Source organism: Pleurodeles waltl, chromosome 12 (assembly GCF_031143425.1).
Source record: "Pleurodeles waltl isolate 20211129_DDA chromosome 12, aPleWal1.hap1.20221129, whole genome shotgun sequence".
NCBI lineage: Eukaryota > Metazoa > Chordata > Amphibia > Caudata > Salamandridae > Pleurodeles > Pleurodeles waltl.
Window position 1 is genome coordinate 57,571,337 of NC_090451.1, and position 22,995 is coordinate 57,594,331.

General features: G+C 44.5%; 1 protein-coding gene across 2 annotated transcripts in view; it reads right to left on the reverse strand.

Moving 5' to 3' along the window:
- The window catches only part of HSH2D (hematopoietic SH2 domain containing), a 37,821-nt gene extending 15,165 nt beyond the window's left edge, over positions 1-22,656 (reverse strand). For both annotated transcript variants that reach the window (XM_069217305.1, XM_069217304.1), the window contains exons 1-3: positions 22,550-22,656; positions 929-1,059; positions 171-260 (exon numbers count right to left, since the gene is read on the reverse strand). In XM_069217305.1, coding sequence (XP_069073406.1) covers positions 171-260; positions 929-1,032 — 194 coding nt within the window. In that variant the 5' untranslated portion in view covers positions 1,033-1,059; positions 22,550-22,656. The remainder of the gene's footprint in view (positions 1-170; positions 261-928; positions 1,060-22,549) is intronic.
- Between the last annotated feature and the right edge of the window lie 339 nt (positions 22,657-22,995).

The following is a 22,995-nucleotide window of genomic DNA, read 5'->3' on the forward strand; positions in this document are numbered from 1 at the left end:
GCCCTATTTTTTTTATAATCCATTGAGAACCTCTGTTGTAAGTGAGTTTCTTTAGGGCCCAACCACAACTTTCAGGAAACAGACGAACCTCTTTACCAGGAAAACCAACCCACTGTGTTACTCTACCTATTGTAACATGCTTTAAAGGAACACAGAAAAACAAGTCTTACCTGTACGATAAGCTGTAACCTATACGGCTTTCACTGACGCGAACCAGAAATGATCCCGGAGTTTTATTCTTTAACAAATTCTCAGCATCTCTGAAAAGGCAACAGGCACGGTTTAAGGTTTCCCTTTGTTACATTAGAATTCCCTGTCTCTCATCAAGTTGGCCTGTTTTGCATGATCTTTCACAAATCACAAGACATTGTCACAAATCATATGCCTTTTTCCCTATATATGTGGTTCCCAACCTGTGCTCCGGGGAAACTTGGGGGTCCATGAAGCCTCCTCAGGGGGCCCGCGCCTGCTTCAAAAATTAAATAATATTAACAGATTAGGTCCCCAGCTTTCAGTAATGACTCAGTGGAGGGTCTCTGGTTTGGGGGTACCTGGGATCCAGTTTTGATAAAGTGGGGGTCCACAGAGGCCAAAAGGTTGAGAACCACTGCCCTATATCACATGAACAATTCCCCATTACACCAAGGTTTAAACACATCACATGAAGTTTCCCACATCACATCCACTTTCCTACATAAAAAGCAGTTTTCCCACACCATATGAAATTCCCTAGACACATGAAGTTTCACCTTACTAAGGGATTTCTGCTTATCACCCGAAGCTTCCTCTATCACATTAAGCTTCAGATCACAAGTAGGTATACATTGATGAGATCAGCCCCTGCTGTTCATCAGTATTTATTTTCACATTAGATATATTTTTAGAATTTTTTTGATGATGAACAATTTGGACAAAACAAATTGCTTACTCTCTTGTGATGAGTCCATGAAACCATACGGGCACTCCATGTTCAATAAACCATAGGGCTTGGGTTTCCAAGAACCATTTCCTGATGTCGTTGGCCTTCTGCATCTCTCACACCGGATGTTCAATGGCCACCTGTCACGGAATAATGGAGTTCAGATCACAGGCTGTTCTCGTGGCGGACACACCTTTGTTGACAGTCTCACACAAGAACACCAGGCCCTTAATGAAGCCAGTAGTTACAATGTACTCTCAGTTTCCTTCAGAAGTGCTCTGCAGACCATAAACCTGTAGGTCCTCTCGCGAGAGGGCGATAATGACTTTGCACTACAGCTCCTGGTCTCTGGTTGTCCTCACGCACCAGGCTTATTCAAATAATGGTAAACCACAAAGGCACAGTCACTAGTCCCTCATCGACACGCCTTGCGGCCACACAAAGGGCATAGCCAACAAACGCAACACAAGTCTCTGCAAAAAAAGGACTTACATTTCTGCCAAACAGTTCCTGGTGGCGTCAAACATTTTCATCAAGCATATACTCCACCCCGCTAATTGCGTCAAACACTCTAAGTAAATAGTTGTGAAATCATTTTTTATTTGCTCAGGTCTAGAAATTGAACACTTTCATAAGGTACTCCAGGACTAATGAAGGCTTTTGCGACCTGCAGGAAACTTTTTTTGTTTCCTGGAGATCATTTTACCATCCACAGCTCAGATTTCTACAAACCTTTAGGGCCACATGTACAAACATGTACAAAGCATTTTTCTATTCGCAAACGGGTCGATTCGCAGAATCTGCCCATTGCATCTAGAAAAATGCCTTTTGGGATATACAAAGCACAAACTGCGATTCGGTATTAGGAAAGGCCGTGCTCAGGGCGTCCCTTCCTAATACCGAATCTAAATGGTATGTATGATTGTTTTGTGACTCTGATTGCGGTCGCAAAACTATCGCAGTTAACACCAATTTCAAATTGGTGCTAACCCATTCGCAACGGGGAAGGGGTTCCCAAGGTACCCGCTCCCCCTTGGGAATGCATGCAAAAACGTTTTTGAAGAGCAGGGAGTAGTCCCACGGACAACTGCCTACTCTTAAAAAATGAAACTGAAACGTTTAATTTTTCGTTTTAAATGCAGCCTGTTTTCTTTAAGGAAAACACCCTGCGTTTGAAAAAAAAAAAAGATTGCTTTATTTAAAAGCAATCACAGACATGATGGTCTGCTGACACTAGCAGGCCACCATCCCTGTGATTTTTGCGAATCCCGGTGGGTCGCAAATTGCGACCTACCTCATGAATAATAATGAGGCAGGTCTATTTGCAACCCACAGGGAATCGCAAAACAAACTCAATTGACTTTCTTACATTTGGAATTGTGATTCCCTAATTTCGATTTGCATGGAATCGCAATTCCAAATATACGTACATGTGGCCCCTAGTACGTTAGTAAAGTTGTGCATTAAACTGCTGTTTTTTCTGTTACATTCCTGGTTTGTTCATTTCTGCATACAGCTAATATATCAATCAAATAACAGTTACTTAATTTACGTTTGCAAATCCACTCATAAGAAACTTGTGGGAGAGTAAATCTACTCCAGAGAGTGAGGAGTGGGCATTGGAGGTGGGAATGCCCTCACGGTTTGTGCACAACCAGAAAGATTTGTGTTTGTAAGTCTGGACAAACTCCTCTCCAAGTCCTTCGATCCTGGAAATGACTGTAGAGTTATTTGTGACAAAGAACTAAGGGCCAGATGTAGCAAGCAGTTTTGCCCATTCTGTGTCTACGGGAAAATGTGTTCGTACATATGGCCATAAGACCCTTTTCCAAGAGGGAAAGGGAAGGAAACACCCCAAAGGTGGGTGGGGTGTCATGAAAGGCATTTCACAATGGGGCAAAATTATCTCCTGGTGGAGAAAAATATAGAAAAGTTAGAAAGCGCACTTGGGGCGGGTTTTCAGGTACAATCAGGAACCTGTGTATTCCTGAAATGAGTGACGTACATCCGTAGGCGGGCCTACAATTCCAGACACAGAGTTACACATTTCTCTGAGATTGAGGTCCTGTGTTTTTAGGTCTAGTCATAATTGCCTTAACCAAACTAGGACATTTCATTTACTCGCCATCATCGGGTTCATTATTGCATTTGTCCTTAAGAAGAAGGCTAACAAACATGGGGTGGGGTTTAGCAAAAAAATGTGAAAATACAAATGTTCTACGACTCCACCTGATTCTACTTTTTAAAGTTTTTCTAATTCCCAAAGCAGGTGTAACAGTGCGCTCGGAAAGCCATGCCAGGAGTCTTATTACATCTTTCCTATGCACATTTTATTTACTTTTTTCTCCACATGGAAAACAATTTTCCTCGGGGGAGAAAGCCCATCTCCAGCACCCGAGCAGTTCGTGGGGAGATCCATTCGCATTCCCAACCTGGAAAGAAAGTTGCTCCGCTACGCGCCCAGAGTGAACGTTTGACCATTTCCATGGTGGGACACTGCTCAGACTTTGGTTTGTGAATGACCACAAATCTACAAAGTTTTTAGGGGTTATTTAGAGCTCTATTTCTAGTGGCAAATACAATTCCACTCGTGATGCCCTTGCTGGCTCTGCCAGTGGAAACCTTCCAGTGATGGCCTGATTGGCTTGGGGCCATTGGTGTAAGTACATCAGAACTATTCAGAGCAGAATTTTTAGGTCGAGCGCGAAAAACTCTGGCCTGTTGTAATCTATCTGTGGGCTTTTAACCACGCCCACCGCACGCCCGTCACTATCATTCATTCATGGGCTTGCCGTTCAAAAATCCTTTATCATTGGTAAATGCTTTACGTTTGTCCCTCCCTGGGGCAGTTTTGTTACCACCTTGGTCTTTGCCCCTGTTACATGGATAATTGCATGTTTGCTGATATGTTTGACTGCAAGCGAACTTCCTTTTCCTTTTGTGTGTCTCCTTCGCGCTCATGCTCATGGCGGCCGTGGCGCTTTGAATCGGCTCGCTTATGCCAACTGTTTTACTTTTCATTTTCAATTTGTGTGTCAAGAAAAGTCCACTTAGGAATTTACAATGCTAGTAGATCTAACTCGAGCAAATGCGAGACCTATTGCATTGCAAATGCTTGTTTTTGTTTGGGACTGCCAGGGAAAGCCTGGTCGTCGCAAACATGAAAAGAGAAAACTCCCAGTGTCAAGATCATTAGTATTTTTTATTAAATAAACTCCCACTTTTGGGGTTTGTTTATGTAAAAAAAACTGCTGAGTTGCATGATACATGGTGGACGCTCAGCAAACTTTTGGTACCTTTGGTGCAGCGGCCGTTGTGACGGCTCCTTTGAAGGCACATATGTGTCTGCCACAATGGGGGACATCTCTAAGTATGGTGATCAGGCAGTAGTGCAGGTTATTACCTCTGCTTCACTGGTGGACAGCGGGCTGCCCTCACAACTCTCATTCTGGCCCTTAATCCATAAGGGTGTTATATAATATGTACAGATTAGTTAACCCCTTCGCTGCCAGGCCTTTTCCCTCAGGTGCCAGGCCTTTTTTTGGCTATTCGGGGCAGTTCACGCTTAGGCCCTCATAACTTTTTGTCCACATAAGCTACCCACGCCAAATTTGCGTCGTTTTTTTTCAACATCCTAGGGATTCTAGCGGTACCCAGAGTTTGTGAGTTCCCCTGAAGGAGACCAAGAAAGTAGCCAAAATACAGCGAAAATGTAGTTTTTTCAAAAAAAAGGGAAAAAAAGGGCTGCAGAAGAAGACTTGTGTTTTTTTTCCTGAAAATGGCATCAACAAAGGGTTTGCAAGGCTAAAATCACCATCTTGCCAGCTTTCAGGAATAGGCAGATGAGTCAGAAAACCACACTTTTCAACACAATTTTGGCATTTTACTGGGACATACCCCATTTTTACGATTTTTTGTGCTTTTAGCCTCCTTCCAGTTAGTGACATAAATGGGTGCGAAACCAATGCTGGATCCCGGAAGGCTAAACATTTCTGAAAAGTAGATTAAATTCTGAATTCAGCAAGGGGTAATCTGTGTAGATCCTACAAGGTTTCCTACAGAAAATAACAGCTGAATAAAAATATATTGCAATTGAGGTGAACAAAACAGCCATTTTTCTCCACATTTTACTCAGTAACTTTTTCCTGCAATGACAGATTTTTGAAAGCAATATACCATCACGTCTGCTGGACTCTTCTAGTTGCAGGGATATATAGGGCTTGTAGGTTCAACAAGAACCCTATGTACCCAGAACCAATAAATGAGCTGCACCTTGCATTGGGGTTTCATTCTATACCGGAAATACAGCAATTCATATGCTGAAATATAAAGAGTGAAAAATAGGTATCAAGAAAACCTTTCTATTTCCAAAATGGGCACAAGATAATGCGTTGAGAAGCAGTGGTTATGTGCGCATCTCTGAAATCCTGTGTGCCAATACTAGCATGTGAATTATAGGGCATTTCTTAAATAGACATCTTTTTTACACACTGTCTTACATTTGGAAGAAAAAAATGTAGAGAAAGACAAGGGGCAATGACACTTGTTTTGCTATTGTGTGTTCCCCCTAGTCTCCTGATAAAAATGGTACCTCATTTGCGTGGGTAGGCCTAATGCTCGTGACCGGAAACACAACATGGACACATCACATTTTTACATTGAAATCTGACAAGTTTTTTGCAAAGTGACTAGCTGTAGGTTTTGGCCTCTAGCTCAGCCGGCACCTAGGGAAACCTACGAAATCTGTACAGTTTTAAAAACTAGACACCTAGGGGAATTCAGGATGGGGTGAGTTTTGGGGCTCTCACCAGGTTCTGTTACCCAGAGTCCTTTGCAAACCTCCAAATTTGGTTAAAAAAAACACTTTTCCCTCACATTTTGGTGACAGAAAGTTCTGGAATCTGAGAGGAGCCACAAATGTCCTTCCAACCAGCGTTCCCCCAAGTCTCCCAATACAAATGGTACCTCACTTGTGTGGGTAGGCCTAGTGCTCGCGACAGGAAATGCCCCAAAACACAACATGAACACATCACATTTTCCAAAAGAGAACAGAGCTGTTTTTTGCAAAGTGCCAAGCTGAGGATTTTGGCCTTTAGCACAGTCGGTACCATGGGAAACCTACCAAACCTGTGCATTTGTGAAACCTAGACAGTTAGGGGCATCCAAGATGGGGTGACTTGTCCAGATTCTGTTACCCAGAATCCTTTGCAAACCTCAACATTTGGCCAAAAAAAACCACTTTTTCCTCACATTTTGGTGACAGAAAGTTCTGGAATCTGAGAGGAGACAAAACTTTCCTTCCACCCAGCGTTCCCCCAAGTCTCCCGATAAAAATGGTACCTCACTTGTGTGGGTGGGCCTAGTGCCCGCGACAGGAAATGCCCCAAAACACAATGTGGACACATCACATTTTCCCAAAGAAAACAGAGTTGTTTTTTGGAAAGTGCCTAGTTCAGCCGGCACCTAGAGAAACCTACCAAACCTGTGCATTTTTGAAAACTAGACACCTAGGGGAATCCAGGTTGGGGTGACTTGTGGGGCTCTCACCAGGTTCTGTTACCCAGAATCCTTTGCAAACCTCAAAATGTGGCCCAAAAAACACTTTTTCCTCTCATTTCGGTGACAGAAAGTTCTGGAATGTGAGAGGAGCCACATATTTCATTCCACCCAGCGTTCCCCCAAGTCTCCCGATAAAAATGGTACCTCACTTGTGTGGGTAGGCCTAGTGCCCGCGAAAGGAAATGCCCCAAACACTATCTGGACACATCAAAATGATCAAATACAAAATTACCTGCATATTTGTTCCTAGGCTCAGCAGCCATCCAGGGAAACCTTCCAAACCCAGACATTTCTGAAAACTAGACACCCGAGGGAGTCCAGGGAGGTGTGACTTGCATGGATTCCCCAATGTTTTCTTACCCAGAATCCTCAGCAAACCTCAAATTTAACTAAAAAATAAAATATTTCCCACATTTCTCTGTGGGATCACCACACCGGGACACATTTCCTACTACCCAATGTTCCCCTCAGTCTCCTGGTAAAAATGATACATCACTTGTATAGGTGGGCCAAGTGCCTGTGACAGGGAAGAGCCAAAAACATGTTGAAATTGAGGGGGAACCAATGAGGGTCCAAAAGGGCAGTTTGAAAAAAAAAAAAAAATTTAGGCTGACAAAATGCAGCAAACTTTTTATCGGTTTAGATGAGACAATGCTGGGTGGTAGGAATTTTGTGGATTCCTGCGGATTCCATCACAAAAATGTGGGAAAAAGTATGATTTCCAGCAAAGTTGGAGGTTTGCAGGGCATTGTGGGTAAGAAAATGGTGCGTGTGCATGTGAAGCACACCACCCTGGACTTATTCAGATGTTTAGTTTTCAGATGTGTATAGGTCATGTGGATTTTTCTACATGGCAGCGTCCCAAAGTCCAAAAAATGCAACCCTCACCATTCCAAGTGGGATGATTTTGAGTTAGCCAAGCTCTCATGATCCAAATGTAAAACCAAAACCCAAAATAATCACGTCCTCTTGCTTACTATGGGATAAGATGTTTTAGTGTGCGGGGGAGAGCTGAAAGACTGTTACCCCCTTCAGTTGGGGTGGGGGCATAACCAGGCCCATACTGGTTGGTAGCCACCACCCCACTATTTATTTTTTATTCCCTGGCATCTAGAAGGCTTTCTGCCCGCCCCGGGGTGTGGATCGAGGGTAATTGCCCCATCTGCCCACTGGTGGGCAGAACAACTTTGGCCCAATTTATTTGGGGTGGGTGTATGGCCATACCCCCAACCTCTTATTTTGAAAAACAAATATTCCCAGGTCTCTGGTGGGCTCTCTGCCCCCTTGGGGGCAGGTGAGCCTTCCAAAAATAGGCCGATCTGCCCCCAAGGGCGGCAGATATGGCCAACAGTAATGTGCCCCCAGGAGGAGTGACCCTTGCCAAGGGGCTGCCCCCCAAACAAAGCACACACATACACACACACCAATCACTGGTGCCTAAGTGGTTCCTGCCCCCCCGGGGGCAGATTGGCCTGACAGAAATAGGCCGATCTGCCACCCAGGGGGCGGAAATGGTCTAAATACAATTTAGACTTGCCTAAGGGGTCGCGCCCCATATATAAAAACATAAAGTAAACAAAAATATATATATCCCTGGTGTTTAGGGGTTTCTGCCCCCCTTGGGGGCAGATCAGCCTAATTATAATAGGCTCCCCTTAGGGACCGCTCCCCTTAGGTATAAATATAAGTTTAAAAAAAAAAATCCCTGGTGTCTAGTGGTTTCTGCCCATCTTTGGGGGCAGATTGGTCAAATAAAAATAGGACGATCTGCCCCCAAGGGGGGGGCAGAAAAGGCCAAAAAGTAATTTTGCCCCCAGGGGAGCAACCCTTGCCTAAGGGGTCGCTCCCCACATATAAAAAATGTGGGCCAAATCGGCCTAATTATAATAGGCCCATCTGCCCCCAGGGGGACAGACATGGCCTAAAAATAAATTGTCCCCCCTGGGGAGCTGCCTTTGCCCAAGGGGCCGTCTCCCCTTATTCAATATGGCAGCAGAAATGCAGAGAGAGACATCAAAGGAAAGGAAAGCCTTTCCGTCCTTTGATGCCTCTCTCGGCCCCTCCACGTGATCGGAGGAGAAATGCTTTTGCATTTCTCCTCCGGTCAGGGGGGTGGGAGCGGAAGGGGAATCGATTCCCCTTCCATCCCTGCCCAGGGGAGGGGGGTGCGAGGCCCCTAGCGCCTCCCCCGAGGGCCCCTATCTGGACTTAACGGTTAGGTCCTGGGCACCCGAGCGGTAACGCCAGGAAGTAGCCGTTGCATCCAGGGCACCTGAGGGGTTAATGAATATACGCGTTTTGGTTTAGTAGCGGACAGTCAAGTGAGCAAAAGCTCATGTTGTGCCAGTCCATAGTATTCTATCACAATGCAGGCGAGTTTACAAGCATTGAATTAGTGATCTAATTAGCCAATTTACAAAGGATGTCTTTAATTGATGCCCTGTAGCTTGATTTTCAGTCACATTATGTTGGTCTTCATGGGTTCCCTTAAATTAGCTCTCGTATATATATTATATGCAAACCAAAGTTGTCCTCGAAAGAAAGCACACTCCCAAACAAGTTAGAGTTTATTTTGGAATGCAGCAAAGCCAGCAACATACAGAGCATTATTTAACATTTCTCCAGGCCTTACGCGTTTCAGACATCTCTGTCCTTGTTCACAGGCAAATGCTTGGGTTCAGCAAAAAATTGCAGACACCTGATTAAATACCAGTTCAGCCCTCAGAGGGGTCCTACTAAAGGTGAAATATAAATGCGCAGGACTACCTTTACCAGGATGCACTTTGTAATACACTTAGAAGCCCACCGAGGGCTGAACTGGTATTTAATCAAGTAATCAGGTGCCTGCAATTATTTGCTGAACCCAAGCATTTGGCCTGTGACCATGGACGGAGATGTCTGAAATGCGTAAGGCCTGGAGAAATGTTAAAGAATTCTCTGTATGTTGCTGGCGTTGCTACACTCCAAAAGAAATAAATACATTTTAACCTGTTTGGGAGTGCGCTTTCTTTCATGGACTACTTTGTTTGCGCACACACACACACACACACACACACACACACACTTGAACTATTAGTATCAAAAATCTTTAGGCGACCACCTGGCATCTAAGGAAGGCTCTACAAAAATATTAGAAATGGACGGAAACATCAATTTCCCTGGGATATCTTGTTTTTAAAATTTGGTTTACGTGTTTTTGATGTCAGTGTGGCCTCACATCTTTTATATTTATGGAGTCCTGTGTTGTGTTTTTGTGTTTTTGCCTATGCTGTGTGGTGTAACGGTTTTCAGTAGGTCGTGGCTTCGTATTAATTGCCCTGGAGAGAAGTGAGAATAGATTCATATGTTTATATAAATGCATGATTTTTTAAAAAGTCTAATGGTCTTGTTGTGTAGGTTCTCATTATGCTAATGAGGCTACTGGATTTAGGTGGCAGGATCACCCGGGTTATGGGTACGGAGTACGATTCCACACCAGGTGACACCTGTTGGCCTAATCTGGGGTTTCCAGCTAACTAGCAGCGACTCATCTCTGAACGAGATGATTGTGGCAACCTGGCACATGGCAAGATAGACTCCTCTGGGGAATAGTGGTAAATCAGATCTCATCCCTTTCTCTCAGTGACCAAAGAGTCTCACACGGGCAAAGACAACAGAGGCAGAATATAGTTCAATATCCATTTCTTGAAAGAACTGCATCTTGGATAAAGTAGCATGTATAGCAATAACTAGGATGATAAAACACAAAATAAGCAAGCATGTGACTAAAAGTGAAAAACACAAAAACAGTCCTACCATACTGTCAAAAAAGGGAGAGATCTACAATCCTACTGCCTACGCTATGTTTGAGCACAGCACATTAAGTCTAATCTGCCCTTCAGGTTTCCCTCTGGCCGAACATCATCCCTCATACCTAGAAAAAGAAGCCTGTGGTCTAGAGAGACACTGTCCCCATATGGATCAGGGGTTTGTCTGCCTATGTAAGCAGCTGTAGCGAAGCAATCAGCATACAGCAGTGGCCATCTGGCTGGAATCTCCCTCTACCGTGTTTGGGACAAAAGAGTGTTTTTAGAATAAAACAGCTGACATTCTAAGAAATGGTCCCCACGTATGAGTGTGTGTTGTCTGTGAATGTTGGAGACACAGCATACCACGTTTGTCGGCAATCCTATCTGACTGTAGCCTTGGAAAGAGCACAGAGTGTCTGCTAAGAGCGTACTGTTTTCCTAGACGAAAGGACAACGTGATAGGAATAATAAAACAGCACCGTAAAACTGGCTATTACTAGAAAAATAAAACCATGCTGACGAAAATGTATCTAGGTGAAAGTGCACAGCTGCAGGCCTCGCTAGCTAAAATAACGTGTACAAAATATGCCTAAAATAGCTGTGCAACTGTCTCTTGTGGTTTATTTTATTTTCCTCATATGCAATTTGTTTACAATATATTTGATAAGTATTGATAATTGTTCCCCATCGTGGAGCATCATTCTGCTTTAAAATAAATTGCATTAACAATTATAAAGGAGAGAATTACTAAAGAACAGTCCCTGGCTGAATACAATGAGAATGGCTAAATCCTTATCTGCCAGGCTTGGGATACAATTTGGGGGTCTAAGGGCCAACGAGTTTGCAGGGTAACACTTATGAGAAGTGACATTGTTCAAGAACTTTAGGTTCTGTATTTCAGGTTCTCTGGACTAGAACTCCCGTCTATTAAAATGAATTATCTCTAAATTAAGACCAAAGCCACACTTGTTAAATTATCACAGCCATCACTTCCACCCTTCTGGGGCCTCATTATAAGTTTGCTATTATTTGAGAGTCAATAGCACACACAGCCACCATGGATACTACTGGGTGTAGTAATTACAGGGTGTGTTATTCCCTCCAATTCTGAGATCTGCGCCTCGGATTGGAGCATAACATTATCACAGCACACTTTCCCCTTTTCCAAATGAGTGTGCAAAATGGTCGTAGCATAAATTCCAATAGGCTGTGCTTCACCACAATTGTGCTGGGGTAAAATGCATTATCCACACTTGTTAAATACATCTTTTATGTATGGATCTTTCACTTAAAAGATGCATTCTGTTTTAGAAATCCTTACACATTATTTTCTGTTTATTTTTTATAACAAAATTATTGCAATTAACATATTGATATTCAAAACTATTTAAAAAACTAAAATGTATTAGAACATTGGAACGTTGGCAGCTCCATTGAAAACAATGGAGTGCTCCGGGCTGTTACTAGCCAGTAAAAGCTGCAGCGCCAACACTCCAATCTTCTTTGTTCACAGCAGCAGCTGTGAACAAAGCCTCACGGAGCCTGAGGGGATTTTAATCCCCTCCGGTTCGTGAAGCCTTTGTTGTATTTAGGAGAACATTCCGCCCTCTAATGGCAGAATGTTCTAATAGCCTTAGAACCCGCCATAGTGGCCTCTACCGGCTATTAAAGGCCCTCTCCCTTGTTAAAGGCCCGAGCCGAAAGCGGGCCTTTAATAGCCGGTAGAGCCCGCTACGGCGGGTTCTAAGGCTATATTCGTTCTTTCTGTTTGATCTATGTAGGGTTGGAATAGAATTTCAAATCCATTGTGCAATTAACAAAAGACACCATTGTTCTGCCTACGGTTCGTGCTAAAAAGTAATAAAACGTGGGTGAGAAGAAGAACCATTAAGCATGATAAACCTGTTTTTCCTTTGGAATATATGAAGATCAACGAATAAACAATTCAAACATTTTTTGTGCATCAACAGTCAACTTTGTGCACCAAAGCTCATCAAAAATACCCCATCTGCAGTTGTAACTCAAAGCTCTTTCTTATTAAAATCAGGGTTTGTTTCCTTTTATGCCCCCAAATGCACAATAGGTCAGTGGATTTACTGGGATTTGATATTTGATTTCGGGGTGGAAACAAGATGTTTGCAGAGGAGGCACAGGGGGGTGGCTCTTGGAACGGCAGTGAGCCCCCAAAACGCTGTAACAGAGAGTATTCAAAAACCGGTCCAATGATTTTCCACTCTACATTTACATATAAATTTATTCCACAGAACAATTGGTGCAATTGTAAAAGTGTGGTGGCATCTTGAAAAGACTCAAATATTATTGTGATGCAGTATGTGTGTTTTTTTTCATCCAGGAAAACACTTTCCAGGTGGACAAAACAACACACACAAAAAAGAAAGCTGGAGTGTTAGTGTGTACCCATGCTACACTTGCAAGGGTTACTTTACCTGCTGAATTATAAGCACAGGATTGTACGGAATTTTAAAACTCACATATATTTATTTGAATTCTCTAAAAGAGATTTATGTACAGAAATTCTAGGCACAGCTCCACAATAATTAGGTTTGCTACTTTTGAAAAGATATCTGTGAATCGGCCTGATTTTATTTATACGTGAGTGAGTTTAGCATCAACCTAACGCTCTGGGACATGCTTGCAGAAATGAAAAATGTGTAAATTGCAAATGTAAGAATATTCAGATAGGTAAGCTACACGAGCCAGGTCGCGCGACTGGTTCACAACTTACCTTCAGCGGATGAAGGTTGGAACCTTAAGATCCCCAGCTTTGTCTTGCACTTTCTGGGTCAGTCACAATTGTGCACATCATAGTGACACAATTAGGAGTGTAATAATTGTATTTTGTACAAATGACTGACCCCCAGGGCAACACTGGTCATTCAGTGACTGGCATGTTCCTGGTGGGCTTCTTTCAAAGTTGGGTGGGCTGGCATTACTCAATCATGAAACCCTCGTTGGACAATTCCAGCCGCAGCCTCCCGCCAGGTCTGTCTAGAGTGAATATTGTGGTCGGGGCGGATTTTGTTTTGGGATTGAGGTAAACCAGATGCCTGGCTCCGCTCGAGGACCTCTTGGAACCTTGAGCCCAAACGAGACAAGCTTCAACAGGATGCAACGTGGCCTCGAGGTCACAGCTCCCGACCATCTAAAATGGGGAACCAGGTTCTAATACAACTGGGCTCAGCATCCTGGGATTCCTAGCATAAATACCTGTGCCGAAAAAGTGTAACTTTGCTGTGTGTTGTGAAGGCAAGGGTTTGTGAGATGTGAAACTGCAAAACATGAAATGTGCATACTGCCTGTCACCTACTTTCTAATTTTATCCTCCAACAATTAAAGACAAATCTTTGATGTCAGAAAGAGATACCCATCCAGTGGCTGAATTGCACATTGTGGAACAGGAAAAGCTAGGAACAATCCTGGCTGTCCTACTTGCACAAATTAGGTGAGCCTAGGAAAATACTTTATTTCACTGAGCCTTCTTTTTTTGTTCACTTTCACATATCAGAGCACTTTAAAATACATGCAATGCAGGTGTACTCTGTCCAAAAGCCTCGTCTGATTTATTAGCCTATAGTTAGGGCTCTCGGTTTTTAATGTATTTTTTTCAATATTTCCATCTGCATTTACCCATATTTATTTTTTGGCCATTGTATTGGTATTTTTCCATATTTATCTTGTGTTTTGAGAACAAATGAAGCTGGAAAAAAGTATATTTCCACATTTATGTAAACACGCACTCATACTTTGATGATGTATTCTAGTAAATTAAGCAGCCAATTATATGAACACCTTACACCCACAGGTATATATTAGCATTATACTACCAATGTATGTAGACATATGCCTTTGTATGAGGAAATCTCATCCTGTTTTTTTTTTTTTTTTTTTTTAACTCCCCATGCTGTTTATCTGCTCCGCTGTTGGCCTGGTATTCATGAAAGATAGCATGGAAAGTAACCTACAAGAAAGCCAACTTTCTGTATATTACTGCTATTAAAAAGAAATATGGTCAGGGAACACATTGTTTTCTGTCTGAATGCATTGCTAAAAATCAGCAAAAACAGAAAACTAGGAGCCTTACCTATAATGTTGCTCCATCTATAATAAGAATAAAGTCCACATACTCCTAACAGCATTGTCACAGGGTGGAGGAAGGAATGTTGCTCAGTTCATGCTTAAAAACTCATCTTTAAAAAAACTTCTCAAATACTTTGATGTACTAGGGTGTATGTAACGCTTCTGCCTGTTCAAGAAATAATATTTTCTAAGTTTGAAGACCCCTTATCTATTGTAGCATGATGCTTGTCGCATGAGTGACATACCACATATTTTCAAGGCGTATCTTGCGCACGGGCTCTTGGAGCCAGAGCGGACCCTTAGCTCGGCTCTCCCTGTTCATTTGTTGGCTCGGCGTGGCTCAGGAACGTCTCCGCGAGCCGCGCCAACCCTCCAGGATGGCTGCATATTGCACAGTAAGACGTTGCAGAAAAAGGAGAGAAGACAGACGTTTCTAGGAGAGGTTCAGGCGCACTCACTGGAAATAGGTGAACATCCACAAAGTCAGAAGTTTCTGGTTATTCACAAACATTTCCAATCATGTTTTCCAGCCTAAGGATCTCATTACGTGAAGTTGTGTTACCAAATTATTCCTAATGTAGTATACCAATAGGCACCTTGGTGTTTTGAGACGCGCAAACTCGGAATGTGTGGATTTGCTTGCAGGAATACCAACCAATAATGTGGTGGAAAAACAGCAGTCTCAGCGTAGAGGAGCAACTCTGCAACCTAGTTAAGAGCACCACAATTAGTAGAATGAGGCCCTTGTGTGCACCTAAAGTTACCAGGGGTTTTACCACAACACTGAAGTTTTAGTATTAATCTGCACTTAGATCGTCCCCACAAAATTGACTGACACATCCTCAAAGTAAGGAGAAGTGGAGATAACAACAGTAAATCTATACGTCTCAGTGTATGGTTACATTGGTGTTGGAGATGGCCCTTCTTGAAAGCTTTCCCTGAAACCTTTTTGGGGTTTTTTCCTCCCTTTTTTTGCTGACTCTCGTGGCGTCACCTTTGGACTCTGGGCAGTTTCCCACTGTACTGAGGTGGTAAAGTGCCCACCCTCCCTACACATGCCAGGAAGAGGGGCTTATGTGACTGAATCAGGTGCTGTACCCAGGACCGCCCTGTAAAAAGGTCCACCACATACCCAGGGCGGGTACAGCCCTGGCTACATGTGGGACGTTCCACTGAGTGTGCCATCTACTAGAATAGCCTGCCAAGCATGTATCTGGCATCACAATGCAGGCCTATGGAGGGGGACATAGCTGCGCCGGGGCTCAGGTTAGCACTTCTAACTCCGTAGCCAATCCTGAGTGAGCCCTCAGCTATCCCTAGAGCACCCCCTGAAGGGCAGAGCAGTTGGTAGACGGAAAGCTGGGCAGGTACACCTGGGTGTACTAGGCACCAGTAGTAAAGAACCCCCAATGTGGGTTTTCCCTACCTAGGGGATCTGCTCTTCCTATAGATTTTGCTGATTCTTAACCAGTGGCCTTAGAGCCCTGGGCACATTCTCACTGTGAGTACAGTGCAGAAGTATGTGCATCTCCCCTACATACGTTAGGCAGTGGCCAGTGTGAGCATGCGTGCCCACTGGTGCTTCAAACCCATCCTGAGCCTGACTTACCAGACCTGTGTGTGCGCACTTGCACCTATGGTGTTTTCAGAAACGTATCCAGCCTATCAAAGCAGGCCTGCGGGTGTGCACTTGCATATATGGTGTTCTTTTAATCATGTGTCCAGCCTGCCAATGCAGGCTTGTATGTGTGCAAGGGCATGTATGCCCAGAAAGTGAACAATACCCATGTGTGTTTTCACCCCGTAAGAGTGCTGCTCTGCCCATAGGTTAACATGGGGGAACACATTGTGCATTCCCCAGTGACAGCTGTAAACCTTGGGCACACAACTAGAACGAAAGACCTCTACCATCTGAGGGCCTGGCTGGATAACCTGGAGAGAGAGGTTTTGACACAGACTCTTGGGGCCAGATCCTGGCCCCACTTAAGTTTAAGATCTGTATTCCACAGCCCCATGGCAGACAGGACTGAAATTTAGGGGAGACTTCTGTGGATCAAAGGGTAACCCTCTGAATCTCCCCTAACTTCAAATGCACATCACAGTATAAGTACTGGTACCACATTGCAGCAGTTCAGAGATATACTTGCTGAGACACAGGACCAGAGTTACCAGTCGGCATTGTGCACACTGCCAGAGGATTCTGTTGTGCACCAGAAGGAATTACTGCCTTGGGAAGGTATTGTGCACCCTTCCTAAACATGACTGGCCTAGGCGGGGTGACTGCTGCTGTGTGGCACCCTGGAGTGTGCTCCTCAAGGGGTTGTTGGCATGAACCCTGTTCTTTGGTGGAGGTCTCAGGGACATCAAAGACCTCCCGTGAGGAACTGCACCTTCCACCCATCTCACCTGGAGAGCGATGCCCTCTTCAGTGCCCACAACGTCTGCTGGTTCCCATCTGATAGTAGCGGTGTCAGCGTGGACCCAAGTCCTGTGCCTGGAGACCAGATTGCCTGGTGCAGAGCCTTCAAAGTACTGCCCGCATTCAAGGAGTGGCCCTTCATCGTGGGGCCACGTTACGCATAAGCACCTTGTTGGTGGTGATTGGATTTACCGGTTGTGGCCCGCTTCATCAATAGTGCTGCATTTCTTTCATGCGACATGCTGACTGCACGCTCATTGCCTGCAGTGTCCGATTGACAGGCTGCGACCGTCGGAGGTGGGGGTGTACCCATTGCAGTGCAGCATTCTACCTCGTGTGGCACCGCTGAACTTGCACCTGTGTGTGACCTGATTTGTCTGGTGCAACTCAAGTATTTGCGCACTAGACATTGTGCCTCATTCCAGGGAGGTACGGAATTGGTAACTCTTCATGTGTAATAGGATTGGTCTGGTGTGACTTAAGTCGTTGCAGAATTGGTAACTATTTGTGTGCTGGGATGCCTGGCCTGGTGGGGCACTATTGTAAACAGCGTGTATCCTTTGGTGACCCACCACGTGCTTTGCAGACCGGGGCCTGCTCCAGAAGGCACAGTGCAGAAATCTGTGCATGAACTTCCTGAGTTGTGGTCAACCTTCCATTTGTCGACTGTTCCCTGATCAGCCTGCTATATATTCTTTTCCCCCCACCTTCCCTGGGACCCTGAATAAGTGTGACTCTGGCCACGATCGGTTTAACTTCCAGGGTATTTTGCTTTCATCTCAAAACCTTGGGGGAGGGTTAGTAGGGATTAAGTTGAAGGGTGAAGGGAGGTTTGGGCCCGGGGGGTCTGCGAGTGCAGTAACAACTGACCTGCCAGATATCAGTGCACTGCATTAAGGTGCAGGGAGCGAGTGTGTGTGAATGCGTGCTGTTTGAGTCTGCCTGATATCCATGGCACTGTATAGCGGTGTCGAGCAAGTATGTGGGAGTGACTGCCTGTGACTGACTACACCGCATGGTGGTGTTGCCGTACACGTTGTTTTCTTGCCAAAAGACTATCATGGTTGACATTGTTTTTTACCCGTGCGGCCTAGGCCGCTGAGCTATTTAAAAGTGCTGGAATTATCTGTGTGTTCACATTGCTGCTACCATTGTGAACTGTGGTGCACCCTATAATGGTGTGAGACTGAGTTGGGATCATTGCTGGGGTGGGTCTTGTGCTAACAACGGTTTGAACCGCATGAGGGTGCTTGGAGGGAACACAGGATCTTTCTCAAGTGTACATATTGCTAATATTGTTTTTGACACGGTTGGCCCTGGTACTGGTAGTGATATGTCTGAATGTGATTTATGCCCAGATTTACATGATGTTCATGTTGTGTTAGCTGACGTACATGTTGAATACAAGTCTTCTTTACATACACAATGTGTGAAGTCTCTTTTGTGACGCTCGGTTTATCTACTGCATATGTGTGCTGTGCTGATGCTATACACATTGCCACTGAGATAAGCCTGACTGCTCAGTGCCACGCTACCCAAGGGTGAGAGCAGGGAGTACAGGGAGTGTAATCACCGACCCCTGACGGGACTGGTAGGTTCTGCCTGGCTTGGGCCTCCCCTCATCCAACAAGAGCGTGCCGCCTCCAACAATTGGCAAGATTTTCTCAGTTGACATAGGGAATTCCATATTTGTGCCGATCAGTATTGCTGGCCTTGGTACTGAGACATATGACGAGTTACTCCAAAAAGGACAAATGTGTAAGCATTTGGGATATGTGCCTCATACATATCTTTCTTTGGTTTAGTGGAATTTAGTGGAAGGCACAATGTTTTCAGTGTGAAGGAAAAAGAATATAAAAAAGGGAAAAAAGTGTAATCAAAGTCAGATTTCCAACTGTACACTTAAAAATTGTAGAGAAATTGAAAAAAGTTCTAAATCTAGTCAAGACACTGGTGCATATCTGCAATTCATATATTTACACATTTTACGGTCAATCGCAGTCCTTGCAAGTATGTGTTATAAGCCCCCGATTGGCATTGGTAGCGTTGCAATGGCGAATTACTACGCAGTAGTGTCCTATCCAGCCAATGGTTGCTTCTGTTCATTTCTTGTGCGTGTAACATTCACCAGGCACATTGAGTGAACATACAGGTGCATATAGCTTTGGATTTTAATGTGTTTACATATGCACCTTTTCACGGTTCCTTAGGTTATCTGTAAACAGGGATTGCCATGCCATGCCATGTTCATTCCCTTGGGTTTTATAATTACTTTTTTTAATAACTTACTCTAGTACTCTCTCGGTATTTATAAAGAGGTTGTCATAATCTTGAATGTTCTGGTATTTTACATTTTGGGACATATTGCAGGCCTTCTTGTTTGGGTGTAGGCATTAATTATTCTGTTAATTGGTATTTTCATTTCCCATTTTAAACTGGTTATTTATCGGATAGTGTTTTTTATGTAAATGTTGTATGACATTTAACTGACAAATGTTGGGTTGTGACCTGATTATTTTGTACTGAATTATAATTCTGTTTTATTTCTTCTTGTCTTTTATATAGTATTTAAGATGGGTTAGTATATATTTGCTAGGGACAGTATTATTTATACCTTTGATTAAATGTTGGGTGAACATGTGGACCTCCAAAACGTGGAACACTCTTCCCACCCACCTGCACCAGACTAAAGACCTCCTTACCTTCAGGAAGCTTCTCAAGACCTGGCTGTTCGAGCAGTAGCAGCACCTCCCCCCTTCTCCCCGCCCCTCCTCAAGCGCCTTGAGACCCTCACGGGTGAGTAGTGCGCTTTACAAACTCCTGATTGATTGATAATATGGCTCCTGCGATGTGTAGGAGAGGCCAGCACAGCCTACGTGCGGTGTGTGGTGGGGATGGACAGATGAGACGAGGGGAGAGGAACACAAGAGATGAACTGCCGCTTAGTGACAAAACATGGCAGGCAGTGTGCAGACAATGGTACAAAGGTGCAAGGTGGCGGGGAGGCGAGGACAGGAGGGGACAAGGACACGACAAAAAGATATTTTGTGGCTGGAGACGGCTGACAAAGAAGAGCAACCGTGTCTACAACGAAACAAGCATTTGGCGAAGCCAACACGCCGGGCTTGCCTGTAATATGCAAAATATGCACGGGTGGCGCCATAATTCATGGACCTAAACTCGTGAAGATGGAAGACTGAAGTCGCTTCCCATGTGACAACGATTTCTGCAGCACAAGGTAAATATCTGTGGCCTGCCATGGCCCTGGTAGGAATATAGACTATGGAGGCCTGCAGGGTCCAGAGAAGGACGATGGTTTTAGCATCTTCAGTCCCAGTTTTCAGGCAGATGCTAGGTCAGTGGGCGGCCGCTGAGGCCAGTGGGTGAGGCTTAAATATACATCAATAGACCACAATAGGGCGCTGCAGTTAAGGCTATGTTGCACTTTCCACAGTGAATTAAAAAACATTTTCCTACAAAGTTGGCAACTCTTGACCAAAGGTCATTACAAGTCATATTGCCTCTTGGCAGCCACGTGCGCATGCATAAACTCTAAAACTTGAAAGTCAGTGAAGGCTGTTCACACATTTCATCTTTTACACAATTTTTTCTTAATTTATGGAGTGGGTATTTTGTTAGTAGGTTGCTAAGCAGAGCAAGTAAACATCAGTGCACTAAAAAAATGCCCCAGCATTTTGCTAAAAGAGGTTAAATATGGAATGTGCGCAGAACAAACAGTCTTGTTTGGTGAATAACCGGCGCACGTGATAAGAAAGGTAAACATGGAGCATTCAAGGTGACCTTATATCCCACAGAAACGCCTTCTACAAAATCTTACGCATGCACCAAACTCTAAGGGCCCCACCAGACTAGATGGCAAAAGGGAACAGTTCTTTTTGTCCAGTCCTGCTTCTCTTTCTATCACCAGCAAAGAACATTCTAGAATGCTGCATTTTATGATGTCAGCTGGCGCGTTACTGTGACATCAGTCACTGAAAGCCCCTAAAGAAAGACCCATGCATCTGAAGGCTTCTGGTGCTCAATGTCAGATCTTTTCATTCTCAGAGCTAAACAAATAGTCCCTCAATGTACATTTGTGACTAGAGACAATCTATCTTTCTTTTCTTGGGCAGGAAAGAGTGAGAAGAGAATCAAGAGAGGGATGGGAAAGGAATGACAGCTAATATGAAAATATATATTGGTGCAAATATAGTTAGTTTTTAGCAATTTTGTTATAATGTAAACATATTATTCGATACTTCAAAACTCTGACAACAACTACAACTATGAAAATACATCAAAAACAGAGAACATCAAAAATACAGTGTCCCAGTAAACATGCAGGAGTGTAGGTCCAGGGTGTGTTTGGGGTGTGACACCCCCCAAATAAATGTATTCTTGGCTTGGTAGTCGGGCCTAGGGCCCTGATTCTGTTCTGCTATGTCTGTCGTTTTTTTCTCACTGTTCTCATTTCACTGAGAGTTTTTAACTTTTGTTCATTTTTTTTGTATTTGGAATTTACATGTATATTGTGACCGGCTTACCGAAAAAAGGAGTAAATCAGCAACTACAGACATACTCCTTGAATGGGTGCAAATATACTACTTTTGGAATTCACAAACTGACCATAGTAGGCTTGGAAAGGTGTGCCGGCCTCCGGTTTCCATGCATGATACTGGCTGTCAAAACACCCAAGGGGGATGGAACAAATGCTGGGAAATATTCCAACTACTGTGGATCACTGGAGACAGCATTCCAAGTTTTCCAACCAATCGTTTTTCAACCACGACACCACTCTAGACACAGGCCCACCAAGCGCAAATCAGTGCCAACCAAGGTTGCCACCTAGCCTGTATTTTAATGTCCTAGCAGGTATTTTTAGCCCTATCTGTACACACCTCAAAAATAAAATAGAAAGCACGTTCTAATGTGTTCTGTTAACAACCCCAGACTAAAATACAGACAGAAAAGTCATGTTATCAAGGAACAGATTTGATTTTATTTGTAGTCCCTACGTGGTATCATGCCCAGGTCGTTGTGCACGCTTAAAACTACAGATGGTCGGTATTGGTCTCCTGGGAAGATGGCAGCCCTAGTGCCAACCCTGTTGCCCACAGGAAGAGCCCATCCCGACCCTTGGTCATCTCGCCCCTCGACCAGCACCCAACGCTTTTTTAAGTTATAAAAATCGAGGCTCACATCCCTGGAATCTCACATCCTCACTGAGTAAGCTACTACGCCCCTGCCAACACGCACTCATTCTAATACTCATTCAGGCGCACAGATAGGCACAGACCTGCCCCCGTATGAGGTACATTTGTGAGCGAATTTTCACCCTAATTGCTCTGAGCCCGAAATAATCCCCTCTCCAGGGTGTTTGGGGTGCTACACCCCTCCAACAGATGTATTTTGTGTTAGGATGGGTACAGATGCTTTCAGTGGGGTATGGTGAGGGGTCTGTCGGTTTTACACACACAGACAAAAACGCGCGCACGATTCTCTCTCTGTTAGAAAAGACTCAAAAACATTGGTTATTTAAGAAAATAAAGTGTTTTCTCTCACGCACTTCCCCTAGCAACCCGCACCCCCTCCTGGCCCCTCTGGGCGGCTTCTCTTATGATGTATTTTAACATCAGGTGCCAGAGTGATTGTTGGTAAATCCGAAGCTCACACCCCCAAACTTGCTGTCCACGGGGCGCCCCTGCCCCCTGTACTTCGATCCTTTGCAATGTAAGCCATGCACGAGGGTCTCCCCTCGACGCTTACCTTTCCGTGCGGAGGGAGCGCGAGAGCCCGGGCCGCCGCTCATGGCTCGCGCGCCGGTTTCGTTTCCACTCGGAGGTGGCCCGGGGGCGTGTCCGCGCGCAGGTGAGCGCTCGCGCCATCCAGGAAGTGACAGAAATAGAAATCATTCCCAGGGCGGGCCTCTCCTGTTACTGCACTTCACATGAGGGGGGGCTCGTTCACTCCCCGGCTTCTTTACACCCTGGCTGTGGCTTTTCATTTGTAAATGTTATTTTTTTTTCTTCAGCAAAGGCCACTTTGCATAATGGTGCCTCCTGCAAGCCTTATGTGAGGGCGCACTCTCCTGAAGGGTGGCACCTTCTGTCCCCCTTGCTCACTGGCCTTCAGCTGGTCCTGGATTCTTGGCCAACAGAGCCTTGCGTTTTCCTAACTCTGCCTACAGTAGATGTGAAACTCCTGGCATAAGG